Source organism: Filicampus tigris, chromosome 3 (genome assembly GCF_054856515.1).
Source record: "Filicampus tigris isolate MCC_2025a chromosome 3, RoL_Ftig_1.0, whole genome shotgun sequence".
In the NCBI taxonomy this organism is placed as follows: domain Eukaryota; kingdom Metazoa; phylum Chordata; class Actinopteri; order Syngnathiformes; family Syngnathidae; genus Filicampus; species Filicampus tigris.
This window is the reverse complement of record NC_141219.1, coordinates 27,477,516-27,495,650: the sequence shown is the minus strand read 5'-3', so window position 1 is coordinate 27,495,650 and position 18,135 is coordinate 27,477,516. Positions and strand designations below refer to the sequence as shown.

General features: G+C 40.1%; 2 protein-coding genes across 2 annotated transcripts; one reads left to right on the top strand and one right to left on the bottom strand.

Moving 5' to 3' along the window:
• Positions 1-6,000, bottom strand: slc67a1 (solute carrier family 67 member 1). The gene is made up of 10 exons (XM_086025087.1): positions 5,312-6,000; positions 4,408-4,505; positions 4,174-4,319; positions 3,896-4,028; positions 3,119-3,231; positions 2,473-2,583; positions 2,281-2,381; positions 2,067-2,168; positions 1,695-1,815; positions 1-1,394 (listed from the first exon to the last, which is right to left on the bottom strand). Exons 1-10 carry the CDS (start codon positions 5,465-5,467, stop codon positions 1,207-1,209), a joined length of 1,269 nt encoding a protein of 422 aa, XP_085881213.1. The 5' UTR covers positions 5,468-6,000; the 3' UTR covers positions 1-1,206.
• A 224-nt stretch (positions 6,001-6,224) lies between these two features.
• On the top strand, positions 6,225-17,533 carry LOC147150477 (very-long-chain (3R)-3-hydroxyacyl-CoA dehydratase-like). The gene is made up of 11 exons (XM_086025088.1): positions 6,225-6,445; positions 7,373-7,415; positions 7,597-7,670; positions 10,622-10,786; positions 11,532-11,583; positions 11,683-11,793; positions 15,398-15,525; positions 15,620-15,732; positions 15,834-15,940; positions 16,033-16,164; positions 16,376-17,533. The coding sequence occupies exons 1-11, from the start codon at positions 6,365-6,367 to the stop codon at positions 16,450-16,452; spliced, it is 1,083 nt and encodes a 360-aa protein (XP_085881214.1). The 5' UTR covers positions 6,225-6,364; the 3' UTR covers positions 16,453-17,533.
• Positions 17,534-18,135: the final 602 nt, after the last annotated feature.

Genomic DNA, 18,135 nt, shown 5'->3' with positions numbered 1-18,135 from the left:
TTGCGATTGTCCCACGTTTTTATTTGTTCAAATAAAGAACACGACACGCGTGTCAAGAAGAAGTAGACGATGAACGAAGATGGAGGAGTCGAACGCAGGTGAACTCGACAACATCGTCAACAGAGCTGGGCATTGCCTAACTGCCACCGCGTTCCGTCCTGCACGTTTAATTGAGCACGTGGTCCCGGTCCATCCCTAATCAGCGACAGCCAAACGGCATCCAGAATGTAATGTTCACGTCACAAGCAGGCGCTGCACGAGCAGGCATGCCGCCAAACAAAGAAAAAATATCAAACAAAAACAACAGACACACGCACAGCGTGGTGATCGGTGAAATAAAAGCAATATGGCGCACATGTCATTGCGTCTGTGGAACCGCAAGGTACACAACACATATATTTTTCCTTACTCGTGTCAGGAGTGCGGCACCTGCGTGTGACATGGTACAGGTTAAGTCTGTTCTCTACGTCGTTTGGCTGACTCGACCGACTGGGACCACGTGGGTCGATTAAATATGCAGACGGGAAATTGGCGATTCCCAGGTCTGATCGTCAGGCAGCTTTAAGTGTGAAAAGAGGGGATCCTGTCAAAAGTAAGCCATTTTAAACAAATTTTTGGCCGTTTTAAGTTTGAAAATAAAATAAGTGCATGAGGCTTTGTAAAGCTCTTTGGGCAGAATGATGTACATACACAAAATAATCGCATAATAGTGCACTGTTTGAATATGACTTGTTTTTTTTCTAGATTATACGGATGGACAGATCAAAATTTAGCATTAGTTGGTCACAGTTTGCAGTTGGAAACGATAACGGAAGCCTGTTTAAAATCAGAGGCGGACTGACCCATAGGCGGTACTATTTTTTTCCACCCGGACAAAATGGCAGATAAACGGACAGCGGAAGGGTACCGAGCTGTAGGTGGAAGGCGATAAATGGACTGTGAATTTTTAGTAAAATGTCGTGCTGTGTGTTATCCCATTTAATTTGTTTTAGTTCATTTTGTTTCTCATTAATTATTTTTTCCCGGGGAGGAAAATAATAGTACCTGTATATAGGCAGGTCCGCCTCAAATTTTAAACGGCCGTCCATTGGCGAATCCGACTAAACTTTCACTATTGGAATAATTTAATTACAATTGAAACAACCTCACTTTTATTATTGTCAACTAGTTGGGTGACATAAAGAAGATTTGAAACCTTTAAGAGTGTCATTCTTTATATTCGGGTGTTTTGTTGAGTCGATGCCTCAGCAGGTGCGCAAGCACAGCACTATTTACAATAAACTGAAGGAAGCCTATGGAGAAAATGCCATAGTTCACATAGAGAAAGCCACCAATGGTCGGTCCAACTGTCCGAAGTAGAGACTGAACTGATGCACACAGTCCCAACATTGTGCCTGGAAAAGGAAGCAGAAGAGGTATCACTAAATAACCTGAAAGAAATAATACATTTCTTGTGTATCTCGCATATTAGGGTGTGTCCAAATGAATTTTGGGGTTTGAAGTAAGCACTAAAATGGCACTGTAATATACCATCAGCAGTTTTACATGTTTTTCCTTTGTAAAATGTGCAGCAAATGACCAGTAGTTTTGTTATGAGATACAAATGATGAAGTACTGTACTTTGTATGTTGTGGCTGTCAAAGACGCTACACAAAAACCTTTGACTTGCTTCCATCAACTTAGCAGGATCTTACCTGTGTCAGAGGAAGGTACACTCTTGGTCAGCAAACTGTTCGTGATGACATTAAACATGCTGAGGGAAAACATCATGGGGACCACAGTCAGGCACAACTGGAACACATTTTGCATGTGCGCCTGCAGGAAGAACATACAGTATTTCAGAGGCCTATTTTCACGCTTTAATAAACATTTACTTGAAATTACAGTTAGATGGCGGCTACTAGCATGTTATATAATGTTTTTTGTCATAGCAGTATCGGTCACATATTCACAAAAAAGAAAGAAGAGAAGTACTGAATAAAGGAAAGCAGGACAAATATAGAGATGAAAACATAGTACATCAAGTGATGTGCATGTTTTTTTCAGTGTGTGAGTACAGTGTGTACCTGAGCCAGGCCCACAAAAGCAGAAATTCCGATCGACAGAAGTAGCAGTGAACTCTCAGAGAATCTTGCCGTAAGTCGCCCGATCACTCCTCCCTGAACCACCTGAAGCAAAGCTTGCGATTTAATGACTTCATTGTATAGTCAGTGCAACAAAAGAATATTAACTTGACGTTCCAAACATGAACAATACTGTAATTTTTTTTTAATGACTCACCATCTGGACTATTCCAAAATATGCCATTACATATCCATTTTGCTCGGGTGTCAACTTGAAAAACTCCAATGCAATTATAGAGAACATCACTTGGAAAATGCCTTCACAAAGACAACAGCCAATAATCGCTGAAATGTTCCTTGTGCTTATAAATACAGTGAACAATTCTGTTAGAAATGAAAAATCTCTCACCTGATGGTAGGCCGGAAACAATCTTCACAACAAAGGTTGATGTCACACCTGGAAACTTCATGAGTCTTGTGATCTGGCCCACACTGAATATGGACTTGCTTTTGGTCTCAGCTGCAGTGAATTCAAACATACGATTACGATGAGACACATATAACTGAAAGTGCTGACAGCAATATTCATGATTGATGACAAACAAACATTTAATAAATTCCTCCCAAACTAATCCCATTCAAAATCAGAAACAACAAAGGAGTTCATCAAAGAAAACAAAAAATGGAGTGTTTTTGACTCGCAAGGTCACTCTCAAGATTTAAACCTACGAGAGCATGCATTTCATATACATCCATTGGATGTCAATCCAAAATGTTTTCAGTCTACAGAAATAAAGAAATGGACTGGCCTTGGATTAGATCAACACAACTTATGCGATATACATTATTAAGTGCTGATCTGCATATAACATGTTTTCATACACAGAATTTCATAAAGTTCCCTGTCTTCTTCAAGTACACAGTACTTCACTTTAAAAACTGAACTCAGTGAAAAACACCAACCTGTTTTCTAATCAAGTATATGACATAACTTTGATTCTTGTACAATTTTTCCTTTAAGAAATATATGTATGGGAAACTCAAATGTGTCTTACAATCTGTTTTGCCTGTTGGACTTTGAACTTTAGTGCTTTGAGGGATGAAGCTTAATACCAACAGCAAACTTAATGCGCTCCCTGCAGCACCACTGTACGCAGCAAATCTCCCCCTGGGAAATACAATACAATACAATTTTATTTATATAGCGCATTTCATAACAGCTAGAGCTGTAACAAAGCACTTTACAAACAATACAATAAATCGATCAAAAACAATATAAGGTTGTGATACATGTATTATAATTCATATTCAAGAGAAAGTAAACTTAACGTTAGCTGAACAACATAAACAAACATGCAATAAAATGTACAAAATAAAACACAGCCACTTCCGTTTGTCTGCTTGAGCAATGAGACGCTACTTTCATGATCTGATTTTTTTTTTTTTTTATCCATTCATTCATGATGAAGAGACACAAATATCCATCCATCCATTATCTGTACCGCTTCTCCTCACAAGGGTCGCGGGGCGTGCTGGAGCCTATCCCAGCTGTCTTTGGGCAGTAGGCGGGGGACACCCTGAACTGGTTGCCAGCCAATCGCGGGGCACACAGAGACAAACAAACATTCACATTGTTTTTGGAAAGTGGGAGGAAACCGGAGTGTCCGGAGAAAACTCACACGGGGAGAACGTGCAAACTCCACACAAGAAGGCCGGGGCCGGATTCGAACCCACGATCTCTGCTCTGTGTGACGTACGTGCTAACCAGTCGACCGCCGTGCCGTCCCAAAAAAGTACAGTACAGTACAAATAAGTGAGAGTGTGACACTCACCCATATCTTGTGACAAGATGGCCACCTAAAGTGGAGCCGGCGACCATTCCAATGCCAAAACAAAGACCAAGTTTGGAAAGTGCATCGGCGCGTTTTTCGGGTTCTGAAAGGTCTGCTACAACCATCTGAGAAACTGCAGGCAAAAAGGGGGAAATTATGAAAATTTGGGGTTCATTCATGTAAAAAGAGGTTTGCTACTGTAGGTTATGTAATAGAAGTTCAATGTGTGGAATATGCACGGTGGTGGATGAAATTCGAAATACAAACGAGACGCTCACCTGGCAGGACATGCATGACAATTGTGGGGAGCTTGTGGACAAAAAGCATGGCAGGAGAGTCTGCTATAGCCAGTAGAATGAAGAAAACAATATTTGCAGCGCACGCCAATGACAGTGCTGCGCGGGCCCCGATAACATCTGCAAACCTATCAAACGACAAGGGGAGCACAACAACATACATGTAGCTCGCTCACGATGAAAGTCGTCATCTAAATGACACTTGACTGTACTTACCTTCCAAACAAAGGACCCCCAATCAGCTGGATGAGACCAACCATGGTTTGTAAATAACCAAACCACAAAGTGTCAAAGCCCAGTTTCCTTGCCAAATACTGTTAGAAGCACACAACATACGTTTTCAAATTTTAACACGTCTACTGTGAGAAAAACCTTAGAGATGTTTATGATTATTGAGCTAATGTAGATCGTTCTGTTCTTTTCAACTCTCTATGGCAGGGGTGCTTAATTTATTTGATATCATTTTATACCAGCCTGTTTTCCAGCTCTCCCTGTCTGCAACACACCTGATTCAAATGATGACGCTTGATTATTTTGAATCAGGTTTGATTACTGCATGAATGTCCCCACGTGGGGTGACATTTGTTACCTAGGCCTTCAGTGGGGATTTGCCCGACGTAATCCACCGCTTAATTTATTTGGTATCATTTTATACCAGCCTGTTTTCCATCTCTCCCTGATTGCAACACACCTGATTCAAAATAATCAAGCGTGATCATTTGAGACATGATAATTTGAATCAGGTGTGTTGCAGACAGGGAGAGATGGAAAACAGGCTGGTATAAAGTGATATCAAATAAATTAAGCGGTGGATTACGTCGGGCAAATCCCCACTGAAGGCCTAGGTAACAAATGTCACCCCACGTGGGGACATTCATGCAGTAATCTTAGAATGCACTGATAAATGATTGAAAATCACCAGTGCCGTATCTACATCTTGAAAATATAACATTGGATTGCGGCGTCCAATGTTAATTTTGCAGGATAACAATTCTGTCATGCTCAAACTCATAGCGGCAATGAAATACGGACAATGGTCACTTCCGGAGACGGAGGAGCGTACAGTTTAAGGCAATCACGGAAAACTGAAAACCTCCGCTAACGTGACAGAAACACTTACTGGCGTTATGGAGAACTGTATAAACATCCATGTTATGTCCAAAGCGGCGATTAGATAAACGATGTAAATAGTTGTTTTCTTCTTCAAATGAGTCGCAACGTTAGCTTTATAGCTAACTGTAGCAGTTTCGTCGCTGGTTTCAAGTCTTGTTGTCATGTTTCCTAAAGCATCCAAAACCAAGAAGAGTGTCTTGTAATATTATCCCCCCTGATAGGTCGCTGGATCAAACTCAATTTAGGAATAGAGTTGGGGTCGTTCGGTTTCCTGGATGGAACGACGGCCACTGTCAACTCGTTCTGTATAAAGACCTGAACTTTGGAACGGAAACCGAAAGTTAATGAATGCGACAATGTAACAACACGGGAAGAAGAAATCGTCACGAAAAACACTCAACAAATTGTTAAGTGTTTTTTATTTGTCAAAACGAAAGTGGAAAAGCAACCTATTTCTCAGGTAATCCTTGAAACAGGCCATAATAAGTCATCACTGAGCATCTCAGAACCTTTCTGTCAAGACGCATTCAATGCTTCACTCGAGGGGCGTACATTTGTGTTTCCCTCCCAATGATTTAATTAGATTTACATGTATTTGAAATGCAGCGTTTGGAAATATTCCAACGCGGTTTCTGGAATAGAATTAAAAAAAATATTGGGTCAAGGTGTTAATATCATATGTTTAAACAATGATGTCGGGTTATAGTGGTCAGTATCGTTCTGTAATGTACGGGCCAAACGAGTAGTAATAGTAACACCTAACAGAACTAAACTGAAACGCACGATTACAATGATACAAATTACACAATCTTAAAATTACATACATTCTAAAATACATTCGATCTGTTGTATTGCCGTTTTATTTTTAACCTAAACATACTGTATTTACTTTTATTTTTGAAGTTAAGAAGCCGCCACCTCCCGGAAGTGAATTGTCATCACAGTGTGTAATGCGCTCCTAGTGTGGCATTTTGGTGGACAGGTTGAGTCTTCGGTGCATATTTTCGGATACTTTGTGGTGTCGTTGTGGCATGTAGATACCAGAGAGAACTTATTTGCAATGCAGATACTCACGCCTCGCGTTTACTGGGCTCAGCGGCACGGCGAGATTTATCTCCGAGTGGAGCTGAGCGATACCAAGGTAAAATAGTCCCATCTGTTTAGCAGCTTTCAGCTTTATCTTGGCCATACCACATCCATCCATACAAAACACAGACGTACTGTATACATATTTATTTTCATTCTTACAGCATTTTAGGTATCGCGCTGATTGTCTTAAAAGCAGGGGTCACCAACCTTTTTGAAACCGCAAAGAATATAGTTCTTGCGGAATGAATAATTTCAAGGTCTACTAGTTTCCATACGCCTTTCTGAAATAACACATTTGCTCAGATTACCTTTAATAATTAACGGAATTCATCAATTTGAAGTTAGTGATCATGTTAATGACAACAATTATTTACGGTACTAAAATAAATAATGTTATTTCTATAATCCCTGCAAATGTTTACACATTTTCAAATGATCACTTGTGCAACATTCCTAGCAAATGGCAATGTCCCATCACTAGTGAGCTATTTTTAGTCATCCCGTCTAATACCTTATGGGGGCATATTTAATGTAATCTATTGTCCAGTTGTCATATAGAGAGCAGTTACCATCTTGTAGTTTTAATAGTAAACCACTGTGTGTTTGCTTCATGCCGCTGTCATTTATGTATACGTATTAGATGTGTGTTTGCCGTACAACTCGTTCCTCACACTCATGACACTCAACACTAACCGTACAGCATCTGTTTAAGGCTAGCAAAGTCCAATAAAAGATGCATGACTTAATGTAAGTGCTGTCTTTTGTTCAGGCTCTCCAGTGAAGACCTGAAACAGGATGTCAATGAGACATTTGTTCCAAATGTTATTTGTGACACCTCAATAAAATGAGTTTAGATGCACAATAACATACTTTTTAACATTGACAACGGCACAAGTCTTTCATGGTGTAGTTTTTGTAGGGGCGAAATTCGGATTGTCTTCAATTTTCATCTTAGTTAATTTTACTACATGTCTTTCAGAATCTTGAAATCAACCTACAAGACAACACAATTCAGTTCAGAGGTTTGTATGTACATTTGTGTCTTCACGCTACTTAAAGAAGCAAAACGCAGTGTGTCCTGTTGAAGTACGTACTGTATGTTACGCTACGGTACTTCCTTATCGTTCAGTTTAGTTGAGACTAACTGCAACCAAACATTTTTTTCAAATATTGTTCAGTTCATAATGTTCTTGTCTTTCACAGCACAAGGCCATGGAGCTAAAGGAGATAATGATTACATGTTTAGTTTGGAGTTTTTGGAAACCATCAGACCTGAGGTATAATTGTCTTATTCATTTCATTCTTCACTTCCAGCTCATTGTGCTTGACTAGCACTGGCTTTCTGCCTGTCCACTTGCCAATCCAGATGCTCCAATCTATCCACTCTGTCCCCAACATGATATATGTTTTAAGCAACCCTCACATACAAACATTTAAAGGAATTTGGGAGAATTGCTCTTTTATTTCTGTCTTTACAAACAGTTGAGTCTCTTGAGTGATTGCCCTCCCACCAGGTGTTTTTTATTTTTACATGGTCTGCATTTCCTCCCCACTGTGATGTAACCGCACATGCTGAAGCACTATTTTGCTATCACGTCAAAGCCAAAAGGCAAACAGCAGTAATGCAGTGCTAACGCTGTTACTACCAGCATTAACCTCTAATAAGAATTAATGTCCGGTTGTCAAGTTGTAGGGATGTTTGATACAACTTTTTTTTTTAGACCGATACCATTATGAGTACTCAGCAGTGTTAATTTTGTTGACTAAAATATTTCATCATTTATTTTGTCACAAATATTTTTATTCAGACGAAAATGAAACAAAAACTAAGATAGAAGTCATTCGTTGAGACGATAATGATAACTTAATTAACTTGACAATCTCGTCAACGATTAAAAGACGAAACGAAAAAAACACAGTCACGAAATCCAATCAGAAGAAGGAAACAAACACAACTAGGAGAAAACGGAACAGAAAGGACAAAGTGAGAAGAGAACCAATCCCATTCCAACTACAGCGATCGTCAGTCACCTGGAAGCAGTCGACAAATGAGAGAGGTGTGATGGTGAAAGTCAGCGATAATGCCCATTATATAATAATAATGCTGGTAGAAAGCGACGAAAGGATTTTTGGGCTCATTTCACCTTCAACGTGAAGAAAAAAACCCAAGTGTAAATAATGTGGAACGGTCATTCGTGGGAAGAATACGACAAATTTGAACTGAATTAACAGAATGTACATCTCGAGATGTTCTCTAAGGTAAATTTGTTGTCGTTGCTAATGCTGTCGTAGCACTAAAGTGTGGAAAATTCAAAATAATTATGGTAAACTACAGCAGTTTGACACCATTAGCATTGGCTCTGTTGACAATGCTAGCTTCCCAAGCCTTTTTTTATAAATTTCGTCAAAAACAAATTTTTTAAGTTTTAAGATGGCTTTTTTTTTAATAGATTTGAATATTGTCATTTCAACATTTTTCATTGAAACAAAGTTTAATAATGACACAGATGTGTTAAATGTGTTTTGCACGTTAAACTACAGTTTAGCTTAGCTTCACATTTTATTTATTCAAAAACTAATTTTTAAGTTTTAAAATGGCATAAGTCATTCCAACATTTTTAATTGAAACAAAGTTTAATAATGACACAGTAGTGTTAAGTGTGTGTCTTGTGTGTTAATCTAGTTACCAATAGGTGTGTGATACTTTCTACATAAAAGTTGAAATATATGCTGAAGGATAACATCGACTAAATTAATTGTTAATTAATTAGTAATTTAGTCGACTAAAATGGGTCTTTATTTTCGTCGGCTAAAATTGGACTAAGATTAAAATACAATCAGATGACTAATTTATGACTAAAACAATTAATTTTAGTTAAAAAAAAAAGACTAAGTAAAACTAAATTAAAATATCTTGTCAAAATTAACACTGGTACTTAACTCTTGAATACTCACCAATACCGATACCAAGAAACTGATAGCACTAGTACTTTTGATACATACAATTTGTATTAAACCAATGGCAGATAATTTAAAAGAAAGACTTCAGTTATTTTTGACAAAACGCAAGACAAGTCACACTCTGCAATAGAGAGTTTAAGTTAAAAAGAAAACACAAACAACTCACTCTGATTTAGGATTCATTTGTAATAAATTAACCAGAGCTGGGCATTTTACTAAAATTTCCCGGTCCGTCTATCCGGCTTTTAATTCAGCTGGAACAAATACAAATATGTATTTGCAGCCTATAGGCTGGTTCGTCTATCATTTTAAACCGGCTCCCGTTTGTGTTTCCATCTACCAAATTCGAAATAAATAAAATGTAAATCATGATTAATAAAACGATAATTCATGGATTTCAATGTAGTATTTATTCAGTTACTAAAACTCAACTACTCAAATCTACCATCATAGCCTCGTACCCATTCATCCTTGCACATTGAACACTTTGTTCTTGAACACGCTGTTCTTTTTGTCAAGCACAAAATGACCTTGTAAATATCATGTGAATTTCAAGCCTCTTGCATTTTCATTCTGCTCCATCCACACCTTTGATGCCTTGCATCTTTGCACACATCGAAGCCTTGAATAAGCGTTACCCTTTATCTCTTTATCATATTTATGTTATCTTATAGTGAGGATAAGCGGTTTGGCTAATGGATGGATGGATGTTATTTTCACTTCATGGAAAATGTCATCACAACACCCAAACTGAAATGGACAATAAGCATAAAATATATTATTGTATAATCTGTATAATGTAATATTACTCAATTTAGTTTTACTAACAGCATTAGCTTCTGCTAAGGGGCGTTTTTTATTTTATTTTTTTTAATTGCTTTGGGAAGATGTTGAACCGGAGGTGGTGTGTGTATTTGTGTTTGATGATGTGTCTGTACACCACACGCACACGCAAAGCAAATGACTACAAATGTGTACTTTTTTTATTACTAAGGTCAGATGAGTAACAGTGTGGCAAGACTGATTAGGTGTAGTCTACAGTAGTGATTTCTGCTCATTGTGTCGACACCTTTGTGTGTCCACCCACGAGGTAAGTCTTGTGCTTTGGAGAGGCACTGCTGGTATACATCAACCAAAGGTCATTCACTCACCACATTGTCTTGAACTAATCATTTTTGTGGATCATATTCAAAAGGCCGCCTAACGTAGTCCCCGGCGAGAGCATTCGATGTTTCACTCGCTTATTTTGTCACTGTGTTCCTTTCAGATTGAGCATAAATCCACACAGCGTCAGGTCGACATCAAAATCAAGAAGCAGGAAGAGCGCTGGTGGGACCGTCTGACGCTGCAGGAGAAGAAGCCTCTCTTTCTGGCTCCTGACTTCAACCGCTGGCTGGATGAGTCTGATGCTGAGATGGAACTTCAGGCAAAGGTTCTCAAACTAAAATCTGGGCTGCTTTTCAACAGCCAATCATCTACATCTGAAAATCCCTCCCTTTCCTCGACAAGTTCGCCATACTCTTCTTCAGTTATACAAACATTGTTCTTGGCATGTCGTCTGTGTCTTCACCGCAACATAAACCGACATCTTCAGCAGAAAAAAACTGTTATAACATTCACTATTTAGAATATATTTGGATGTTTTGTGTCATTATTTTTAAGTATTGCCTTAAAAACTAGCTTGACACACAAAACAAATCTAATGTGTAACGCTTAAAGAGGAAGTCAACCTAAACATATTTTTTTCCAGAATATGTTCTATGCAGGCCCACTTGTTGAAATACGGCACTCTGATTAATATTGCGTTTGTGGAATATAAGTTAAACGGCAAAATGCACCCACTTTCTCGGGGTGGCCACTTTGCCATTTCTGTGGACTGAAGATGACATCGAAGTTGCTCAGGGCTCAGATTACGACCAGTCACAGCTCACCTGTTTTCTGAAGCTGAGCCATGATTGGTCGTTATGTGAGCCATGAGCAACTTTGATGTCATCTTCAGTCGACAGAAATGACAAAATGGCCGCCCCCTGAGCTAGCTAAAAACAGGTGGATTTCGCATATTCCACAAATGAAATATTAATCAAAATGCAGTGTTTAGAGTGGTGGTCCTGCATAGAAAGTATTCAGGGAAAAATATGTTTGGGTTGACTCCTCTTTTAATGATTTGTTTCTTTCAGGAGGAAGAAAAGATGTACAAGATAAGTGTGGAGCCAAGAGTTCGTAAAGACCGTGAGTCCTGTTGAAATTCTCACCTGCATACAAATCAAAAATGATCAAAGACACGACGTGTCATCATCACTCTCTTTCCATTTCATTCTTCCGCTCCAGCCTACCTGGGCTTGAAGAAAGGCTACTTATTTATGTACAACCTGGTGCAGTTCCTTGGATTCTCCTGGATCTTTGTCAACTTGACCGTTCGACTCTTCATTCTTGGTCAAGGTTTGTAAGGTTGCGGGCGTGTAGCGTGTGCCACGGCCCTCCATGTTGCGCTGCCTCTCCCAACCCACTCCCACAATTTTATTGCACTCCACATGTAGTACAGATTAGTCAACTGATGAAGTGCTTGTCTTTATGTGAAGTTTGACTGCACTTGATTCTGTTTTCCAACTAGTGTTGTGAATGTCTTTGGAACACGAGCTAGCGCTTAGCGTGACTATCATCCATTTTCCAAGTTCTATTTATTTGCTGTGCCTCCCTCATTCTCTATGAATATTACTACTTTTTTAAAAAAGAAGTCAGCCCAAACATATTTTTTCCAGAATATGTTCAATGCAAGCCCACTAGTTGAAACAAGGCATTCTGATAAATACTGCATTTGCGGAATAAGAGCCATTTTCAGTCAACAGAAGTGACAAAATGGCCACCCCCTGAAATGGCTAAAAACGGGTGGACTTTGCTGCTTAACACATATTCAACAAATGCAATATTAATCAGAATGCCCTGTTTCAACTGGTGGGCCTACATAGAACTTATTCTTGAAAAAATATATTTGGATCGACTTCATCTTGAAGCAACCCATAATACCATGTAAAAATGTGCTTATTGTATTTAGCATACACATGTCCAATTGCTGGCACGAGCCTTACATGATAGGAGATTTGTTGACATTTTTGGATTGATCAAATAGCTGGTCTTAAAAGTAAATCCCAATTCACAACCAAAGGGGCACTTGATCCAGTTATTCAGCTATTTTCCGCCATTTTCCCTGTTTGGGGTCACGTGTGGGCTGGAGACTTATCCCAGCTAACTTGTCTGGGCGGGAAGCAGGGAACACTTGACCTGTCGCTAATCAACGATTGATACATTCACACCTGTGAGCAATTCAGAGTTGACCTACTATGCATGTTTGGGGAATGTGTGAGGAAGCTGAAGAACATCATACATGTACTGGGGGAGTGGTGCAAAAGGTTGAAGGTTAATGAACCTTAGCACAACACAAAACCAAGAAAGCACACAGCAGCAGCCCATTAATAGATGTTTTTTTATACACTGTGTTGTGAATTCCTCTGCATTGCTTTTTTGTCTCGAGTTCAATCGAAAAGAAAAAGAACATGGCATCGGATTTATGTGCCATGAAGCCAAACAACAATGAGGCAGACATTGAGACTGCGCCGGTTGATGGTGTTGAGAGAGCTGAAGTGAAGCAAGTTGAGAGAGTCAGAGGACTTGGGCGATGCTGCTTTTCAGAGAGAGCACACAAATGCAGGAAAAACAGATGAAGATCGTGAGAGTGAGATACAAGAAGAGTGTCAGACAGACCGGGAAGAGAGTTTTGTGCGTTCACAAGCGGTGAACAATCAGGCTCGTGATGTTGGAAAAAAACTTTTAACACTAAAATAAATGTTAATTAAAGGGAAACTTGGGTGAGCTTAACATTGGCACTTATATAATAGGCTTGCATGTAAAAATGACACTAGTACTAAAATGCCCACCTTAAAAGACTCTGTATTTTTTGTGATTAGGTTTACGAGAAATTTCCATGCCCCAAAAAGGGGCGTGGCTATGTTATGTTTTCGGTCTCAGCGGTCTACGTCACGCGAGGAAGGCATGCCTGGTAATATTGCTCGCTTTGTCAGTTCTGTTGTCTAAGACGGCGACCGATCGCCACCAAAAGGCAAATGCACATTACTATTCTTGTCCACTTCAAACTGTGAAAGTATAAAAGTGTTCTGCACAATAGTTTGGATTTATTGACATAAAACGTGATCTCATCATGGTCACCTCCACAAAATCAAAAAGACCGTGGCGATTGCTCCTCCACTTTCACAAGCTGAAGCAGACAAGAGTATGAATGCGCACACGAACCCCGACTGCTTATATTTCGGACATTTAGCGACGCTAAACTCGTGTCTCAGGAGGGAGAGAGACGGCGGTGTGTAGCAGCAGGCAGATTGGAGCCACCCGCTTCTCTCCCCGGCTAAAGGTAGGATTGGGATGGCTAATAGTAGCAACTAGCTTCAGGCCGTTAAAACAAAAGGCGTTAGCACAACAACATTAGCTCCTTACTGTCCGCGCAGCATGTGGAGTTGAACATGAGCCTGTCTTCATGTCGCCTCGCAAGCAATCGCGTGCGGTGTCCCTGCTTGCTTGCTTGCAGCCGCGACCTGCCTGAGTGAAGCGGCGTGGGAGTGACGAAAGCCCTCATTGAACAGCGAACAAAAAGTTTCGGCGAGGCTGACTGCACAGACGAGTGTGGCCGCATTGGAACGTGCCATTTCGGCTGTTACCTTCCAAATTGGACGGTGCGTTCTAAGTCCAAAAACTGGGTCCATTCCTTATCCAAATAAATGTGCACGCCTCCTCATTCCCACTTCAGTCTCTGTAAATATCCTGACTGGTGTTTAATGACTCGCCCGTTCTAACCGTGATCAGCAAAGAAGCAGTGTTTTTTTTTTTTTTTCTAAGCAAAGAAGCAATGTGTGCTCGTCCCAGCATAAATCTATGTAGCTCTGCTCACTTCCACATTTCCTCATTCTCATATAAATCAGCCACGGAGAGGTTAATCCTTTTGATATGTTGACGTGGGCATTAGTAGAGATGCCCACACAAATTTTGGTGCCAATTGGTTGCCGTTTTTGGACGTTATAAGCAATAAAAGTACAATGATTTCCAATGGAGAGTTTGGAATCGGTTCCTCGCGTGACTCCGGCCGAACAAGGATAGAATGCTAGGGGGCGCGGCCATTCTCATTAACAAGGCGTGTTATTCATGGAGTTACTTATTTACTAATTTCTCCAAAATGAATGGATAAAAGAGAAAATGGCAACTCGTTTCATTTTCCTGATCAAAAAATATATAAAATGAACTTGTTAGTGAATACATGGCTGTCCCTTTAATGTTTATACAACAGGAATGATGCAACATTGCCTTTAAAAAAATGGGATGAAAATATGATGTGCAGCTAATTTGCAGTCTTTGGTCAGGCTGTCGATAAAATGAAAGGCTGCACTCAATACAATAACATTACAATTCAATAACACAATTACGAAATAACATCAACAAATAACTACTGAGAATCCATTTAGACAATAGCATATGTGTGTCTCTTCATTTGGAACCGCAGACAAAAAGCAGTGATGAGGACGTTTCAACAACATTTCATGTTGATTGCCACACTGGAAAAAAAAAAACAGGCCATGAGGAGTCCTGTTAGTTAGAAAGTTATTCCTGTGATCAAGTTTCAGTTCATAGTTAAATGTTCTTCCATTCAACCACCAATATTTGGACGGCGTCAAATAGAACAGTTATAATGCATGTGTTGTCGTGACAGGCTTTTGAACTTGATTGAATCGGAGACAACAATTTTGGCTGGATTAGAATTGCCAACATAATCAGCATGAGTGCGTCGCGCATGTTGATTAACAGGAAACAAACAAAAAGGTCAAGCGAGCACTCAAGGGCTGTGTTTTCACACATGGTCCCATCTGCAAATGACAAGAAGAGTGTGCTGGACAAATTGTTTTGCAATCGCCAGCAATTATTTATGATGATTGTGGCCAGTTTCATCATCGCGGTTTGTTCCCCTCTCTTCTCCTCTTCACAGATTCATTTTACGATACCTTCCACACCACAGCGGATGTGATGTACTTCTGCCAGATGATGGCCGTGCTGGAGGTGATTAACCCCTTGCTAGGCCTGGTCAAGACCGGCTTTTTTCCGGCCATGATACAGGTAAGGGAAAACTGTAAAAACCTATACCGCAAGTTGGGCCTCACTCGTCGATTACACCTTCTTCACACGTCCGCTCGTTAATGTCCCGGCACAGGTAGCGGGGAGGAATGTCATTTTATTTGTCATTTTTGGCTGCTTGGAAGAGATGCAGAGCAAACCCGTTGTCTTCTTCGTGTTCTACCTGTGGAGCAGCATTGACGTCTTCCGGTAAGCTAGCAACACCTACACACTGCTTTGCTGCTGCTGCTGCTGCTGATGACGGCGGCGGCGGCGGCGGCCTTCTGGCTGCTCGGGCTTCTCGTTCTCAGGTACCCGTTCTACATGCTGGCTTGCATTGGCACCCAGTGGAAGCTGCTGACGTGGCTCAGATACAGCCTTTGGATTCCACTGTACCCGCTCGGGGTTGTCGCTGAAGGTGACTGCCCCCCGGTGGCCGTGTTGAGAAAAGCTCATAACAGTGCAACGCCACTTGTTGGTGACAGCTTGTCTTTGTGCGGGTTTGTGCAGCGGTGGCTGTGATCCAGTCCCTCCCCGTCTTTGACGAGACGCGTCTGTTCAGCCTCCCCCTGCCTGCACTGCTGGGGCACTACTTAAGCTTTTCATACACACTGCAGCTCTACCTGGTCCTCATGTTCCTGGGTAAGGCAACAGCCACCTATTTGCATCTCCACAGATCAGCTTGATCAAGCAGTGGCGATTTTTTTTTTTTCTGAACTAAAATAACAACAAACAACCTTTATATTTATCTTACGTTGTATTAATATCTTCTCTGTGATTAGTAGTGCTGAATGCGTAAATGAGCTTTGAGTCCATCAAGTAAATACTAACCAGTGTTTCTTTTTGTCCTCAGGACTCTTCATTAATTTCCGCTATCTTTACAAACAAAGGAGGCGACGTTATCGAGCCAGGAAAAGAAAAGTTCAATAATGGAGCAGGATGTCACGTATACGATGAGCCACAATATGTTTCTTTTTCTCGTTGCCTTTTCCATGGAGGTCACACTGCTTAAGATATTCGTTGTTAGTTTTTCTTCCCTAAATGTCTCTATCTGCAGTTCCACTCTACAGGTGATTGTTTGACTGGCTCATGTTTTGAGATGAGAAAACACATAATTATAGAATTATTTACATAATTCACTTTTTCTTCCCCTATATGGCGTACGTACATGATTAGTTTCCTGCTGTTGTGTGTTTGAGACAAAAGCAAGAGTGCTGCCATTTTGCAAAAGGAAGCTAGCATATCGAACCCTCTACCATTGGCATAAACGAGTTGATAAGATTTTCATATACTGAGATTGGCTGGCAACCAGTCCAGGGTGTGCCCCACCTCTCGCCCAAAGTCGGCTGGAATATGCTGCAGCTCGCCCACAACCCTAGTGAGTAGGGCTGCACAATATATCGAAAAAATATCAAAGTTGCCAAATTTGCCCCTTGCAATATGCATATCACAAAGACATGCGATACGTTTCTTATGGAATTGTGTGCCTTTATCTGAATTTGACTTGTCAGACGCAAACGAGCATTATCTAGGAGAATGACAATTGTTTGGCTAAGAATACATTCAGTTTACTTATTTTGCTGCATGAAAAAATGTCATTCTACTTGAGATGATGAAAATGTCCTTACATTAGGTACATGTTCGCATGAATTTCCAATGTGGTGCAGCCCTACTTGTGATAGGCAGTATAGAAAAGGGATGGACAGATGGATCTTTTGTAGAGTTTCTACCTAATGGCATAATATGCTGTTGCTAAATGTGAATGCACTTGAATTGTAATGACACTTGCTATGTCGTGGCCTGCTCATGATGCCTATGTAGCTGAGTTAATTGCGTGCTCAGCCTCCCCGTTTTCATATGACAGCTAAATCCAAATGACTGCTGTTTGTTAGCATTCCCATCATGACACTCAAATGTCAAATGTGAGAAATTTGAAAAGTTGTTTGCTTCATATACACTCAGCCTTTACTTTGTGTATAATTTATTCATATTAAATTAAAATTAAGATTTTTTTGTTGTTGTTATTTTTGTGTTTTACACTGCGTTCCATCAGTTAGGACTTTTGGTTGTTGAAAGCCATGTTTATGTTATCTTTTATTCTATGAACGTTTTTTTGGAAACTCAAACAAGAAAAAAAATCTTAATATTTCGGAATCTGATGTGTTTCAAATTTCAAATACAGTAGTCCAAAGGTTAGACAGGGGTGCCCAAGTCTGGTCATCCAGCCTGTTTTAGATGTGTCCCACCTTCCAACACACCTGATTCGAATAATCAGGATCATTACCAGGCTTCTGCAAAGCTTATTGATGTCCGGAGCATTCAATCAGGTATGCTCAAGGAAGGAAACATCTAAAACAGGCAGGATAGGGGCTCTCAAGGACCGGACATGGGCACCCCTGGGTTAGATGGTAGGAAGGATGTGAATGAAACCGATGTTTGTTTGTCGAGTCTCACACATATCTATTTCTTTATTAAACTGGAAAGAGACAGATTACTGTATATGACACTAATTATAGTGTTCAAATAGGTCTAAAAGTTAGTTTTTATACTCATACTAAACATGTATGCACTCATATCACCATCAGCTGTGAATATGACACCCAATTCACTGGC